The 14,650-nt window shown below is 43.2% G+C and overlaps 1 protein-coding gene across 1 annotated transcript in view; it reads left to right on the top strand.

Moving 5' to 3' along the window:
* LOC138288481 (E3 ubiquitin-protein ligase TRIM39-like) overlaps positions 1-14,650 on the top strand; it is a 232,599-nt gene that overhangs the window by 165,795 nt on the left and 52,154 nt on the right. Inside the window, exons 7-8 of the mRNA XM_069230037.1 lie at positions 12,008-12,030; positions 13,254-13,435. Coding sequence (XP_069086138.1) covers positions 12,008-12,030; positions 13,254-13,435 — 205 coding nt within the window. The remainder of the gene's footprint in view (positions 1-12,007; positions 12,031-13,253; positions 13,436-14,650) is intronic.

Genomic DNA, 14,650 nt, shown 5'->3' with positions numbered 1-14,650 from the left:
TATTTAATAAATCTAGTCTATTAGCAAAACATACTGATATAACTGGGGCGACTAATAGTGTGTTTTACACAAACTGGGATAGAGCCCACTCACAAATACTTTCTATACCTTCTGAAGGGCGGCCATACATCACTCTCCCATACTGAATATCTTTGTTGAACCTTATCATATCATAGACCAATATTTCCATTAGAAGACCCTGTATTCAGAAACACCACCGGAGATGAGGGGAAATGATGGGACAGCCTCTGACATTGAATGGGAAAATCTTAAGGTCGTAATAAGGAGACACTGAATTAGAACAACATATGGTTTTGGGAAGTCAGTTGAGAAATAACTAGTGTCTTTAGAGAATCAGCTAAAGGTTCTCGAGCAGGTTAATGTTCATACCCCTTAGGTGCAAGAAGAATTACATTTGAGAAAGGATACACATTTTCAGCTACTGGAGCGATTATGATGCTGGACTATGGGACTCATTGATGGATAGCTAAGGTAAGTACCAGCCTTACTGATCAAGCCAAAACAAAGAGGGATCTTGGTTACTTGTGTAAGTGATGACTCTGGCCAAGATGTAAAAAACGGTAAACTTTGCACTTGTATAGCACACTGCTCACCTGTTAGGGTCTCAAGGCACTCTATGCATACCGCTGTGGAACCCCTCCTGGCTTTTCCCTGTGAGGCACCCACTCCTGGACAGCCCCAGGGTGAAGCCAAGCATCCAAGCACTGGGAGGGCCGTTGTGGAGATTAAGCAAGCTAATGCCCAGAGTTACAGAGTGGGACCCACTAATTAGATTTGACACTGAGGCGAGAATTATCTGGTCCAAGGGAATTGAGCCCTGGTCCCAGACCAGATCTCTGCATCAGAGGTCTGCCGCTCTAACCATTGTGCCTCCACTTCTCCAAGATGTATAAACACATGCAGGAATCAGTCAAATGTTCCTGCAGTATCAGCACTGCATACTGAAAGAGTTCTAGAAGAAGTACAGATATTTATATATGTATATTACTTACTGGCGGTTGCCAGTAGGTAGTTATAGTTAGGACCTGGTTTCCATAGAAAAAAGCATTTTTTGATCTGGCTATATCTTTAGCGCCTTTTGCCGAATCTTCACAAAAGTTTCCAAAAAAGTGTCAAGTTATATCTTGTTGCGTATGGAAGCTTTGAAGTGATCTGTCAAGCAAGGGCTGAGAAAAGGGGGTGGGGGTAAAAAAAGTATGTTTCCCATGTTAGTTCCCGTAGCCCAGTTAGACAGGTCTGCAGCTCGAACCGCTGGACAGAATTACACCAAATGTAGCAGAAAGGTCGATTTTGATCCGCAGATTATGTTTTTTGTTATTTGGTGTAAATTTGCTTAGTAGCTTTTGTGATATTAAAGGAAATCCAAATTTGTATATCTAGAAGTGTGAATACTTCACAAATGGTCCTGATCTCATGCTGAGCTTTGACCTGCTGCCGACAATTGAAACAGGAAGTGCTGGCAGCCATTTTGCGACTCACCTTCAGCCAAGTCCCAAAAAAAAAGAAAAAAAAAAGAAAAGAGGGCAGAGTAGGAATACCCTGAGCCCCAACCTTGTTCCAGGGGTCCCACTGGGACCCAGCCAGGGCAGAGAGTGCTGAGGGGTAGGCCTGCTGCCAGGCTCTGTGGCCAAAAGCTGCTGTGCACACCCAAAGGCTGCACATGGCACGGCGTTGGGTGGTTATAGGGAGTTGGCTGGAGGGCCTGCCTGCGTGCATGCTAGGCCCTGCAGCCAACCCCTGCCACATACAGCCAAAGGGCATGTGTGGCACAGGGTTAAGTGGTTATAGGGGTTGGCCCTGCGGCCAACATCACCACTCACGGATGAAGGCATTGATTGGATTAACATAAAGTAATTACAAATACTTTAAATTAAAAAAACATGAAAGTGGATTATTGGTAAGGGCACTCTGAATAACAGGCTGCTAACCCCCAGTAGGTCCATTCAGATCTCAATAAATGAATTCCTGCTTAACCCTTGGTAGCTTGGTAAAGAGCGACAAGGCTTAACTTAGGAGCCAAGTGTGTAAAGCATTTAAAAATCACAAAACAGTAAATAAGTAAAACACAAAACACCAATTTACAGAAATCGAGTATATTTTTATCTTTTAAATGACACCAAAACGATTAAAGTCAGATAATGGTAACCAGAGATATGAATTTTTTATGAATTAATGTTTTCTAGCACATAGAAGCAACTAGCGCTCAAAGTGTTAAAAAAGGTTACACTGGACAGGAACAAAGTCCAGATTCAGGCTACCTATGAGGTAACACTGTTACACTTACTTTCAGAAGTATTTCTTGATTCAGGAAAGTGGTCCACAGCACCAGTCAAGGTTTCATAGGCTCTGATTTGCCTCTTGGGGTCTAGGACCACAACTCCCACATTGCACCACTGCAACTTATGGAGTTTGGGTCCCTGAAGAGTCCACTAAAAGTGTGGCTAAAATTAATCTCAGAGAGCAACACTCCTTAAACATCCAACATGGCAGAAACTGAAGTTTGGAGGTTAGGTCTGGCTGGGTCCACCCACTGGTGTGGCTAAAAATCCTTAAAAGACTCCTCTCCTGCCCTCTCCTAATCTAATCAAGAGGACACCTGATTGTCTGTATTTGCAGGAAATGGGGGAGGTCCTGAGTCGCTCCAAATGTTCTTCCCTCCTTTGAAGCCCAGTTTGGCTGCTCTCCCCTTATCCTGTTTTACCATCTACTGAGGCAGATCGCCTCCCCCAGGCACTTCCTTTGTGTTCAGCACAGGCCACTTCAGACCTCGTCAAGGCAGGCTAGGCAGGATGCCAGAGGCAGGACAATCAGAGAAGGGTACTACAGAGCTGAAACTAGTTCTAAAACTCTTCCCCTGAACTAGTTATATAAAAATCCAACAATGGCAAGTTGTTGCATTTATTATAACAATCAGTTTGAGACCAAACTTGCCATATCCAGCTTCTTTGAAGACGTTATTAACTAAAATAAAGTCTCCCAATTTTAGCCTATGGAGCCTATTCACTACAATGAGGGAAAAATAATTTGGCTATTTTGTCTCACCAGGGCTTATAGAACATATTTTATATGGTCCCTGCGTATATTTACACTGCATCCAAACCTGGGGGCACATAGGGCACACCTTAGGGGTTACTTATATGTAAAAATAAGGTAGTTCAATACTTTCATGTCAAATTCAAAGTCAAATTTGCATGTAACTTTAAATTAAAAGCAGCCAGCCAGGGAGGCCTGCCTTTAAAAGGCACCTCAGCAGTGTACCTATGGGGGCACTGCCTATGCTGGGGTCCCTAAAACTATCTGCACTACCATATACTAGGTACTTATAGGTAGGTTGGCATAGCCAATTATAATTAGCCTAATTTGCATACTTATTTTACACAATGCACACACCCTGGGACTGGTTAGCAGTACCCAGGGCACCATCAGAGTCAGTAAAACACCAGTCAGCAAAAAAGTGATAAATGGGGGCCAAAAGTTTGGGGGCCTCTGCAGTCAGCCCATTTTTCTCACTATATATATATATTTATATATATATATATATATGTGTGTGTTTTTCATTGAAGAAACAAAATGTTACACGGACATTATAGTTAGGAAATATAATTAAAGAAATGTAGAAATTCACTGTTATAGTTAGAGTTATTTCAAGTAACTATAACTCGCGGCCTAAGGTAACTATAACTCGCGCCCCTGCCAGGCACAGTTTTTTTTTTTCAATAGTTTAGTTTCTAATGTTTCATTCATATCTTTATTGGCGTTATAAGAGTTGTCATGAGTGCTGTAATATATGGGGTAATTAGCAGTGCATGGTGAGGGCGAGAGTTATAGTTACTTTAGGCCACAAGTAATAGCTACCATACCCATATGCCTCCCCTGCACATTTTTGCATCTTATCCCTAGGGAGGTGGTGGTCCCCGTGGCTAATACAGGGGTGTGGAATTTATTAGAATATCTACTTGTCCAGTGGACAGGTTGCTTCTCAAATCTACTTGTCCTGTAAAAAGATCTACTTGTCCCTTTGGTGCCATGTAGTGTGGCGACAAATTATGGCAGCAATCTCATTATGTAAGTGCTCTGATTATAGCCTCTCTGATTATGCCAGGGCTACTACCATAGTAGGGCTTGAATACTTGCAGTTTCAATCCCTACTGTAGCAATTTCCTTATTTTGCCACCTTTCTGCAGATCTGCATACTGGGGCTGGAGGAAGCAGTAAGCAATAGTTCCAGTGCTGGAATGCCTTTGAGTCTGCAAACCTACTAACATGCATGTTTTAAAGATTTTTACCAGGTTCTCTCTAATATTTTCCCATAATAAGAAAGGTTGGACATTTACTCCTGACAGTGGCAGAATTAGAACTTCATCCAGGGTTGGGAAGAAAGTGGCTGGAGGGAAAATGAACTTGCAAATGCTCAATAGATTTTTACATAAGCAAATCTACACATTGTATTTACCCATGCTAAAATACAGTTCACAAATATTTTATAGGGGTACGACATATACCATGGGTGCACTTTTGTGACTTTCTTTAAGAATTTGGGGCCACATGTAGGTAGGTTCAGATTTGCGACCTGCAAATTGCGAGTCGCAAATCCGAATGTAGGATGGTGTCCCTGACACCATCTGTGATTCGCAAGGGCTTCGCAAATGCCCACCTCATGAATAATCATGAGGTGGGTCGCAATTTGCGACCCCCCTCGCGAATGGCGGCCCTCACAGGAATGGTGGCCTGCTGGAGACAGCAGACCACCATGTCTGTGACTGCTTTTCAATAAAGCAGTTTTTTTTTTTTTTTTGTAATGCAGCCCGTTTTCCTTAAAGGAAAACGAGATGCATAACAAAAACGAAAAATGAAACGTTTTCATTTCATTTTTTCAGAGCAGGCAGTGGTCCGCAGGACCACTGACTGCTCTGAATTTTTTTTTACAGTGACATTCACAATGGGGAAGGGGTCCCATGGGGATCCCTTTCCTTTTGCGAAAGTGTTAGCACCCATTTGAAATGGGTGCAAACTGCGATTGGTTTGCGCCCGCGGTCACAAAACAATCCTACATTGCACTGCGAGTCGCAATTAGGAAGGGAACACCCCTTACTAATTGCGAGTCGTAAACCCGTTTTGGGATTCGATAACCAGGTTACCGAATCGCAAAACTGGGTTTGTGCATCACAATGTGCTTTTTGCATGTCGCGAACAGCGAAAGTCGCTGTTTACAACATGCAAAAAGCTACCTGCATGTGGGTCTTGGTCCCTAATTAGGTCTGGTGTTAACAAAGACATTTTGTTTTTATTAAACTTCTATTTCTCTCTCTTTCGGCTGGCTTTACTGTGAGTGATCGCATTCTGCTCTTCCACAAGGAGCATATTGCCACACAAAGTAGTTTTGTTCAGTGTCAGGAACTACAGTGGTAATCAGTGATGTAACGAAACTGGAGGGTGCCCCTTTGCAAAGAACATGGAGGAGCCCCCTCTCCAGACTCACTCAGGGCAGGTGCTGTGCTGAAGGGGCCCCCTGGAGGGCGGCTGCGAGGCCTTTGTTATGCCGCTGGTGGCAATGTGTGCTTTTAGAGTTCAAAAACTTTTTGGGGGGGTTTTGCCAGTGTTTGTTACAATGTTGAGGGCCTGGTAGCTCCCACAACAATAAAGTGTTACAAAAGCCATGTCAAAACAAGACACGCATTGATGAAACTAAAAGACTTATAAAAATATGTCAGATCAGTTGGCTTTGTCAGTGTTTGTTTGTTTTCATGCTTCCCATAATCGTGTTGAAAATGGTTACACTGATTTTCCATTAGAAATATTTTTGGGAAATACTAGCATGCATCAACACATTTTTCTAAATGACACTTCATTTGCATATAATCAGAGAGCATTCTGGGAGCATTATACTTAGCCTCATAGCCTAAACTTTTCAAACATGTGTATACACGTTTTATTTATTTGTACTGGAACCAACTTCAGTAATGAAGTGTGACCTTAAAACATTTATTTACAGCACTCACCCTAATAATGAAGGTTTTCAAATAATGAACCATAAATACAAGTTCGGACAGCATTATCTTTTGGAAACACATTACCTCAACTGCAGAGCGTTCCACTCTCTGTAAACAGGCAGCAAAATTGTTTGTGCTACTGGGGGTTGGGCCTACTTGTCCCAAGGACAAAGTAAACATAAAAACTTGTTGCCCTTGACCCCAAACAAGATGTCCCGGGCGTCAGGCTATAGGAATTCCACATCCCTGTAATAGAAGCCCTAGGAGAGGACCCCAGGTGCCCTCCTCCTTTATCAATCCCCCAGTGTCCTTGGACCTGGCACTCTTGGGGAAAAAATAAAAAAGAGAAGGGGAGAACGCCCTTTTTTTATTAAATATCGGAAAAATCTGCAGATCCTAATGCATTTTCTGAGATTGTTTTTCTTTTAAAATACTTTTTAGGCTTGGCGGGGTCCGTGAAGGACCCCCTAGACCAAGGCTAGGGGCTCAGGGTGATCCTACCTTGGCCCCTTTTCTTTTTTCTTTTTATCTTTTTTGGTGGGACTTCGTTGAAGCTGAGTCCCAAGATGGCTGCCAACACTTCTTTGTTGAAGTGTTGCCAGCCAATCAGATATCAGCATGGGGACAGTTGGATCCACGGAGGATCCACGTCCCAGATATATCTATTATTTAATCTCTAATTACTACAAACTGACAGAACGGATTTACACAAACTTAAAAAGCACACTTTCTGGACAAGGAGCTAGCTTTCTGCCAAATTTGGTGCAATTCCGTCCAGCAGTTCGGGATGCAGTCATCTTCAAAATCCTTTCTGGGAAAATGGATGGGGAAAACATTTTGGAATCCCCCCTTTTTCTCAGCCCCCACTTGTAGGATCATCCAGAAACTCTCAAGATAGCAGCTGAACTCGCTGAAGTAATTTTGTGAAGATTCGCCAAGTGGCGCCAAAGTTATTGGCAAAACAAAAAACACTCTTCCTATGGGTCCTAACTATAACTGCCTATTGGCAGCAACCAATATATATATATATATATATATATATATATATATATATATATAAAACAAACAAACAGGCTCCACTTCAGAGGCCACGGAGCACTCTTTGGATTCCCAGGATAATTATTTCACACAGCATGACGCGTTTCGGCTACTTGCCTTCCTCAAATGCTGATAAAAAAGGAAACACTCACTTGCAAACACTTTAAATAGTTTTCATTAATTGTTCTAATCAGTATGCTCATAAGTAAAAGAGGACTAACATGTCCCCATAAATCACGTAGTTCAAGGCGCCGCCATAGTCAAATGTGTTATCCGATATTTAAATGTCCCAGTCACAGTTATTCTTGAGTAGATTTAAAAGCCAAAATGGTTCTGGGCATATTACTTGTTCTTATCGTCACTTGCACGCTTTAAACAGTTAATCTTCCATGTCACTTAAACATTATGAAGCATGCGAGTGTCTCTGGGTGAATTACATAAGCTGAGCCATTACATTATTATTATATATATATATATATATCAAACCAAGGCCCTTTCAGGGTTAGAGTGACGCATAAATTATGCAAAAAACAAAGGAGAACTCTGGGAAGTTCCCAATTTTAGGTGGAGAGCTGCTCTAGTAAGGAGCACCCTGCAACACAAGCGACACTCTAAATTTGCTCACCTCAAATGTCTGCTTATCTAGCAAACTTTCATGCAGGCCAGTCCATCATCCTGCCTACTTTTTACGCTCCTCCTCACCCCTCTGAGGAAAAGCAATATACCGTTATGTCAGCTGGACTCTTCTGGTTGCGGGGATATATAGGGCTTGTAGGTTCATCAAGAACTCTAGGTACACAGAGCCAATAAATGAGCTGCACCTTGCAGTGGGTTTTTATTCTATACCGGGTATCCAGCAATTCATTTGCTAAAATATAAAAAGTGAAAAATAGGTATCAAGAAAACCTTTGTATATCCAAAATGGCCACAAGATAAGGTGTTGAGAAGCAGTGGTTATTTGCACATCTCTGAATTCTGGGGTACCCATACTAGCATGTGAATTACAGGGCATTTCTCAAATAGACGTCTATTTTACACACTGCCTTACATTTGGAAGGAAAAAATGTAGAGAAAGACAAGGGGCAACTTGTTTTGCTATTCTGTTTTCCCCCACATCTCACGATAAAAATGGTACCTCACTTGCGTGGGTAGGCCTAGCACCCATGAAAGGAAATGGCCCAAAACACAACGTGGACACATTACATTTTTTCACAGAAAACAGAGGTGTTTTTTACAAAGTGCGTACCTGTGGATTCTGGCCTCTAGCTCAGCCGGCACCTGGGGAAACCTAGCAAACCAGCGCATTTTTTAAAACTAGACACCTAGGGGAATCCAAGATGGGGTGACTTGTGGGGCTCTGACCAGGTTCTGTTACCCAGAATCCTTTGCAAACCTCAGAATTTGGCCCAAAAAAACACTTTTTCCTCATATTTTGGCGACAGAAAGTTCTGGAATCTGACAGGAGCCACAAATTTCCTTCCATCCAGCGCTCCCCCAAGCCTCCCGATAAAAATGGTACCTCACTTGTGCAGGTGGGCCAGGTGCCTGCAACAGAAAAAGGCCAAAAATTTGTAGAGATTGAGGGGATAGCACAGCGAGTTGATAAGCATATATTTTTCTTTTATACATCTTTTAGGCTGACTCTGTTTTGGGGTCCCATGCAAGTGAGGTATCATTTTACATGGGGGACTGAGGGGAATGCTGGGTAGTAGGAAATTTGTGCGGCAGCGGTGATCCTACAAAGAAAAGTGAGGAAAATATGATTTTTTAATGCAAATTTTGAGGTTTGCCGAGGAGTCTGGTGAAGAAAATGTTGGGGGATCCAGGCAAGCCACAACTCCTTGGACTCCTTGGGGTGTCTATTTTTAAAACATGTCTGGGTTTGATAGGTTTCCCTAGATGAAGGCCGCACCCGGGACCAAAACCATAGATGCCACCCCCCCCCCAAACGCAGGTAGTTTTACAATAGATCATTTTGGTGTGTCCACATACTTATGTGATGTTCCAAATACTAAAATTGTGAAAAGAAACACACTTAGGTTATGTTAAAAGACCTCTCACCCACCAACCAAGTTGGTGGCATGCTTCATCATCGGGGTCCCACCCGAGGCACCTAGCTTGTCACAGGTGTGCTGCGACGCCTGATTACAGCGGAGCAGGTTTGATCATTTTTACCATACATACTGGTTGGATTTGGCACAAGGGTGAGTGATGGTTCAGTGGATCAAATTTTATTAACAAGAGACTTCACAAAAATGAAATGCACTGTTAATAACTGAAAGGCCAAAAAACTGAACCAATGACTCACACAGCTCGTGAGCTGTAAAGCCACGGCAAGGCACCAACCGCTTTACAGTCCATTCACACACCTTTCATACATGACATGCACAAGACCATTCACGCGGCCAGCCACGGGCCCAGCACATTACAACACTCGCATCGACAGACAGCGCCACTCAAGGGCCCATCACTTACATACGCCCCCATGCCTGATACAGCAATCACACCAGCTGATGGGAGAGTGTGGACTGGTGTTTGGCTGGCAGTGTATTGCGGTGGCCAACAGCAAGTCAATATGTACACTATGTACACCCTCAGTCAAGCCCCACTCCACACACAATGGCATCACTTTTTTTTTTTTAAACAAAGAAGCCACTAACTAATTAGAAATAATTACAAAACTACAAACACAAAAGCTCTAACTAAGTACATGACAGAAATGCTAACCATGAAACTGAACACATGAAAGTACAAAACAAACGGTTTACACTGATGGTTGTTCCCAGTAATTCTTCTGGGTGTGGTAGTTCTCAAAACAACCACCCACACACAGCCCAGGCTTTGAAGGACAATCTGGGCAGTACATTCAAGTCTCCCTCCAGATACCTCTTCAAAAACACACTCTACATTTCTGAGCTGGAAAGTCTTTTTTGGGTGTGGGAGGAATGTGCTCAGCAAAGTGGCGAACTTTCAATCTAGCTACATCCTCCACCACTGCTTCTCTAGGAACTCTGGCCTGTTCCACCACAATAAGGCTCTCTATCACTGACTCCTGAAATTTCACAAATGTCATCTTTGACTGTGGCGACCTATCCTTAAACACAACAAAAGCATTAAAAGTTGCTAAGTGGAAGAGGTGAATTGCTAACTTCTTATGCCAAACGTAAGACTTACAAATAGCAGTATAAGGTTCCAACCTTTGATCAACTCTATCTAAACCTCCCATGTGCTTATTATAATCTAAAATGCACACAGGTTTGCGCACTTCAGCAACCTGGCCCCAAACAGTCTTGGGGGAAGTACTCTCATCATCGATGGTACTTAACATGTAGACATCCCTCCTGTCTGAAAACTTCAAAGCTAGCAGCTCATCATTCCGCAAGGCACTGCACTGTCCCCTCTGAAGTTTTTTACAGACAAGCTCCCTTGGATAGCCTTTCCGGTTACAACAAATTGTGCCACAAGCAACAGTGTCCACTCTAAACAATTCCTTGAACAACTGTACTCCTGTGTAAAAGTTATCTACATACAAATGGTGACCTTTGTTGAACAGTCGTCTACCAAGTTCCCACACAATTTTCTCAGTAACTCTAAAAGTGGGAGGACAACCAGGGGGGTAAATACTGGAATCCCTACCAGTGTAGACATGGAAATTATACACATATCCTGTACCACTTTCAGACAGCATATACAATTTAATTCCACATTGTGCCCTCTTGCTAGGAATGTACTGCCTAAAAACCAAACAACCCTTGAAGAAGACCAAAGACTCGTCCACAGCTATTTCTTTGCCTGGAACATAGACCTCTGAAAACCGATCTACAAAATGATCAAGGTCAGGCCTAATCTTAAAAAAACAGTCAGAATCAGGGTGATCTTGTGGCAAGGCTAATGCATTGTCAATAAAATGCAGCATCCTAAGAAGAAGCAAATACCGATTACGACTCATTGTTGCAGGAAATATAGCTGTTGCCATCAAGGGACTAGTAGACCAATAAGAAGCCAGTGATGGCTTCCTTATCAACCCCATCAAAAGAGTCAAACCTAAAAACCTTTTCATCTCCTCCAAATTTGTGGGAATCCACTGGGCAGCTCTAGAGTGCGGCCTAAGTCTAGCAGCGTTGTCCCTCAAATACTGCTCCGCATACAAATTAGTCTGCTTAACAATCTCTTCCAAAAACACATCATCCACAAATAACTCAAAGAAATTGACAGGCAAAAAGTTCTCTGTATTGACTCTACACCCCGGGAGACCAGTAAAGGCAGGCAACTGTGGCTGCTCCATGTTTGGGGCAACCCAGAGTTCAGGTCTTCTAACGGGAAACCTTTCAGCCCTTGGTTGCTGCACTAATGGCACATCAGTGTCCTCCTCTGAAACAGGCCCTTCATCTGCACTGAGTGTGGCTTCCTCATCAGAAGATTCCTCTCCGACAAAAGCTTCACTGCCAGTGTAAAAGCCTTTCCTTTCCCCCGGTGTCTCTTTGCCCCAAACCCCCCACCCGCCGGAGGAGAACCTCACCTGTTTCTCCATACTCGCACTGGAAGTCATTGTGTAATGATGCAGCGCGCAATCACGCGCTGACGTCATTATGGGGGGCGGGGGTGGAAGGGGAAGGTCTTCCCCTTCCATCCCCGCCTTGGGGGTGTGGGGGGGCTCCGGGCCGAGGACGTAATGGTTACATCCTCGGCACAGGAGCACTATGCCGCAGGACGTAACCACTACGCCCGCGGCACAGAAGGGGTTAAAGGTGAGAATGTTCCTGGTCCATCTTAATATGCATATTGCCAAAGATTGCTAAGAAAACAAGCTATAATTGGGTGTAGGGCCAAAACTAATATATAAGTTGAAGCTAAGTACCATATGAACTATTGATCTGCTTTATGATACACATATGCACCATTACATATACTTGAAAATAATAAATATTTGATGAATACGAATTATCTTTTGCTTGCAGGAAGGGATGAGCACCCCAAAAAAGTAAGTTTCATCACATTCTGAATATTTGAAAAGCGGTTGTGTACGTGTGTGCGAGAAAGAAACGAAAGAGGAGTAGGCATTGCGAACCCTATCCTATGCACTTTAGAGGTAGATTCAAAGCAGACCTAGCTAATTTGATAGGAACAAATGCATCAAGTATATACTATGAAGCAATTGTGAATTTTAATGTAATCTTAGTTGTATCTAGTGCAGTGCTTCCCAACCTGTGGTCCGGGGACCCTGGGGGTCCGCAAAGCCTCCTCAGGGGGTCCACGACTGCTTAGAAAATCAAATCATATTAAATGGCGTGTACATAAATAAAGTGGCTAAATGTACAATTACAATTTTTAAAATGCATTGTAAATGCCAAGGAATTCGAAATTGGAGTGTAAAAATTAAATTAGTATCCTCAGATTGATTTGTGGGAGCAGTGCAGGTGCATCAAACAGAATATAGTATGGACTATGTGTTGCAACTTCAGTTGAATTTAGAAAAGCTCCAGCCTTCCTTTTGAAATTAAAGTTTAATTTTTATGTTTGTTTGCAAATTTAATAAAATGTGTTATCATTTGTGTTTGTGTTTGATGAGTGTGTGTTTCTGAATTTTTTGTGTATTGTTTAGTGCTTCAAATCATCAACATTGTTTAGTCTGGGGTCCCCGGCTTCCAGTAATGACTCAGTGGGGGGGTCCTTGGATTCCAATAATGATTCAGTGGGGGGTCCCTGGGTTCCAGTAATGATAAAGTGGGGATCCACAGAAGTCAAAAAGTTGGGAACCGTTGATCTAGATCAGAGGTAGCACATGGGGTAGCAATATGTAATTGACATTTATACAAAGTCTATGTTAAACATCTTGCTCACGCTTGTGTTCTAGATAGTTGTGACATATATGTATGACGTGCACAAAGTGCGGTGTATGGGTATCTAGGTGAAATGTCCTTTTAAGATGAGAGTTCAGATCAGAGTTTGAGTCCATCTTGTATGTTAACAGTAGTCAGGGGTGGGCTGGGTACACAGTCACAGTCTTCAAGCACCACAAGGGGAACCACAGAGTAGCACACGCATTCATACTTGACACAGCTGGTACTATATTAAAAGCCACAGTAAATAGTTTAAGATGTCACGTTAAGGAATGGTTTTGTATAAAAGTGATTTATTTTTCAGCCAGACAGAAAATGTGGTTTATTCTGCCTTTACAAACAGTGCTCTTATGGGTTGTTCTAGATCGACTAAAAAGAAGAGTGAAATACTTTCCTACTCTTTTGATAATGATGCTCACGAAGAACAGCCACAGAATAGGCAGAGTAAGTGGCAAGATCCAGAACAGTCACAATATGACAGTGATTGCATAATCGAAGTAAAAAGTAATCCTGTGCAGCTGATGGACTGGAAAAAGAAATACAAAGGTAAGTGCAAATCTTGCTTCTTGTCCACTGTTGAAAATAATGATCGGTCTACTTGCAATGGGGCAGTTTACATGAAAAGCAAGTGACCTTGCTCATGACTTGTTATTAGTGTTTCTAAAGCAAAGTGTGATGAACATGTGTGATGAGTTTGTATGATGGCAATGCATGTTGCTCATGTATGATGTGGATGAATAAAGTGGATTGATTAGTATGTATTGCTAGTTTTTATGTTGTTGGTATATGATCACATTATATGCTGCAGACGTAGAACGAACTTGTTGGATGAAGATGTATGATAGGCTTGTTTGGTGAGGATGGATTATGGGTTTGATAAGTGATAATGTGTATGGGCGACAAGCTTAAAGGACGAGGCTGTGTAGTGGTCATGTGTGATGACTGTGTAAGATGTGTAATCATTATGCTTTAGGTACCTTTGCAATAGTCATGTATTTCAGGAATGTATGATCATCATGTATAAAGAGGATTCTGAACAGTTTGTATCTTTCATTATCTATGTGTTCATTTTAAATCCAGTAGTTGAGACATAGCTGGTCATTCTGATCCCGGCGGGCGGCGGTTGCCGTCCGCCTGGCGGGAACCACCATTTGGCCGCTCCGCGGTCAAAAGACCGCTGGTGCCATTCTGACCTTCCCGCTGGGCCGGCGGGCGCTACCCAAGATAGCGCCCGCCGGCCCAGCGGGAAGGAGCCCTGCAACACAGAAGCCGGCTCCGAATGGAGCTGGCGGTGTTGCGGGCGTGCGACGGGTGCAGTTGCACCCGTCGCGCTTTTCACTGTCTGCTAAGCAGACAGTGAAAAGCTTCATGGGGCCCTGTTAGGGGGGCCCTGCAATGCCCATGCCAGTGGCATGGGCAGTGCAGGGGCCCCCAGGGGCCCCTAGACACCCGTTACCGCCAGCCTCTTCCTGGCGGTGACAACCGCCAGAAACAGGCTGGCGGTAAGGGGCGGATTCACCCAGCCGGGGGTAAACTGGTGGGAAACCGCCGGCCCCGGTTTTCTGACCGCGGCTTTACCGCCGCGGTCAGAATGGGCAAAGAAGCACCGCCAGCCTGTTGGCGTTGCTTCCGTCATTCGCGGAATGTATTATGAGAAATAACCCAAATTTATGTACTAAGGATTGGGTTGCCTTGCAAATCCATGACCTTAAAATGCCATTTGGCTTGTGGCCTTGTTCTCCTTTGTAATTGCAGTGCCCT

Source organism: Pleurodeles waltl, chromosome 4_1 (assembly GCF_031143425.1).
Source record: "Pleurodeles waltl isolate 20211129_DDA chromosome 4_1, aPleWal1.hap1.20221129, whole genome shotgun sequence".
Lineage (NCBI taxonomy): Eukaryota > Metazoa > Chordata > Amphibia > Caudata > Salamandridae > Pleurodeles > Pleurodeles waltl.
Note: the sequence above shows the minus strand (reverse complement) of the source record. Positions and strands in the feature narration are given on the sequence as shown.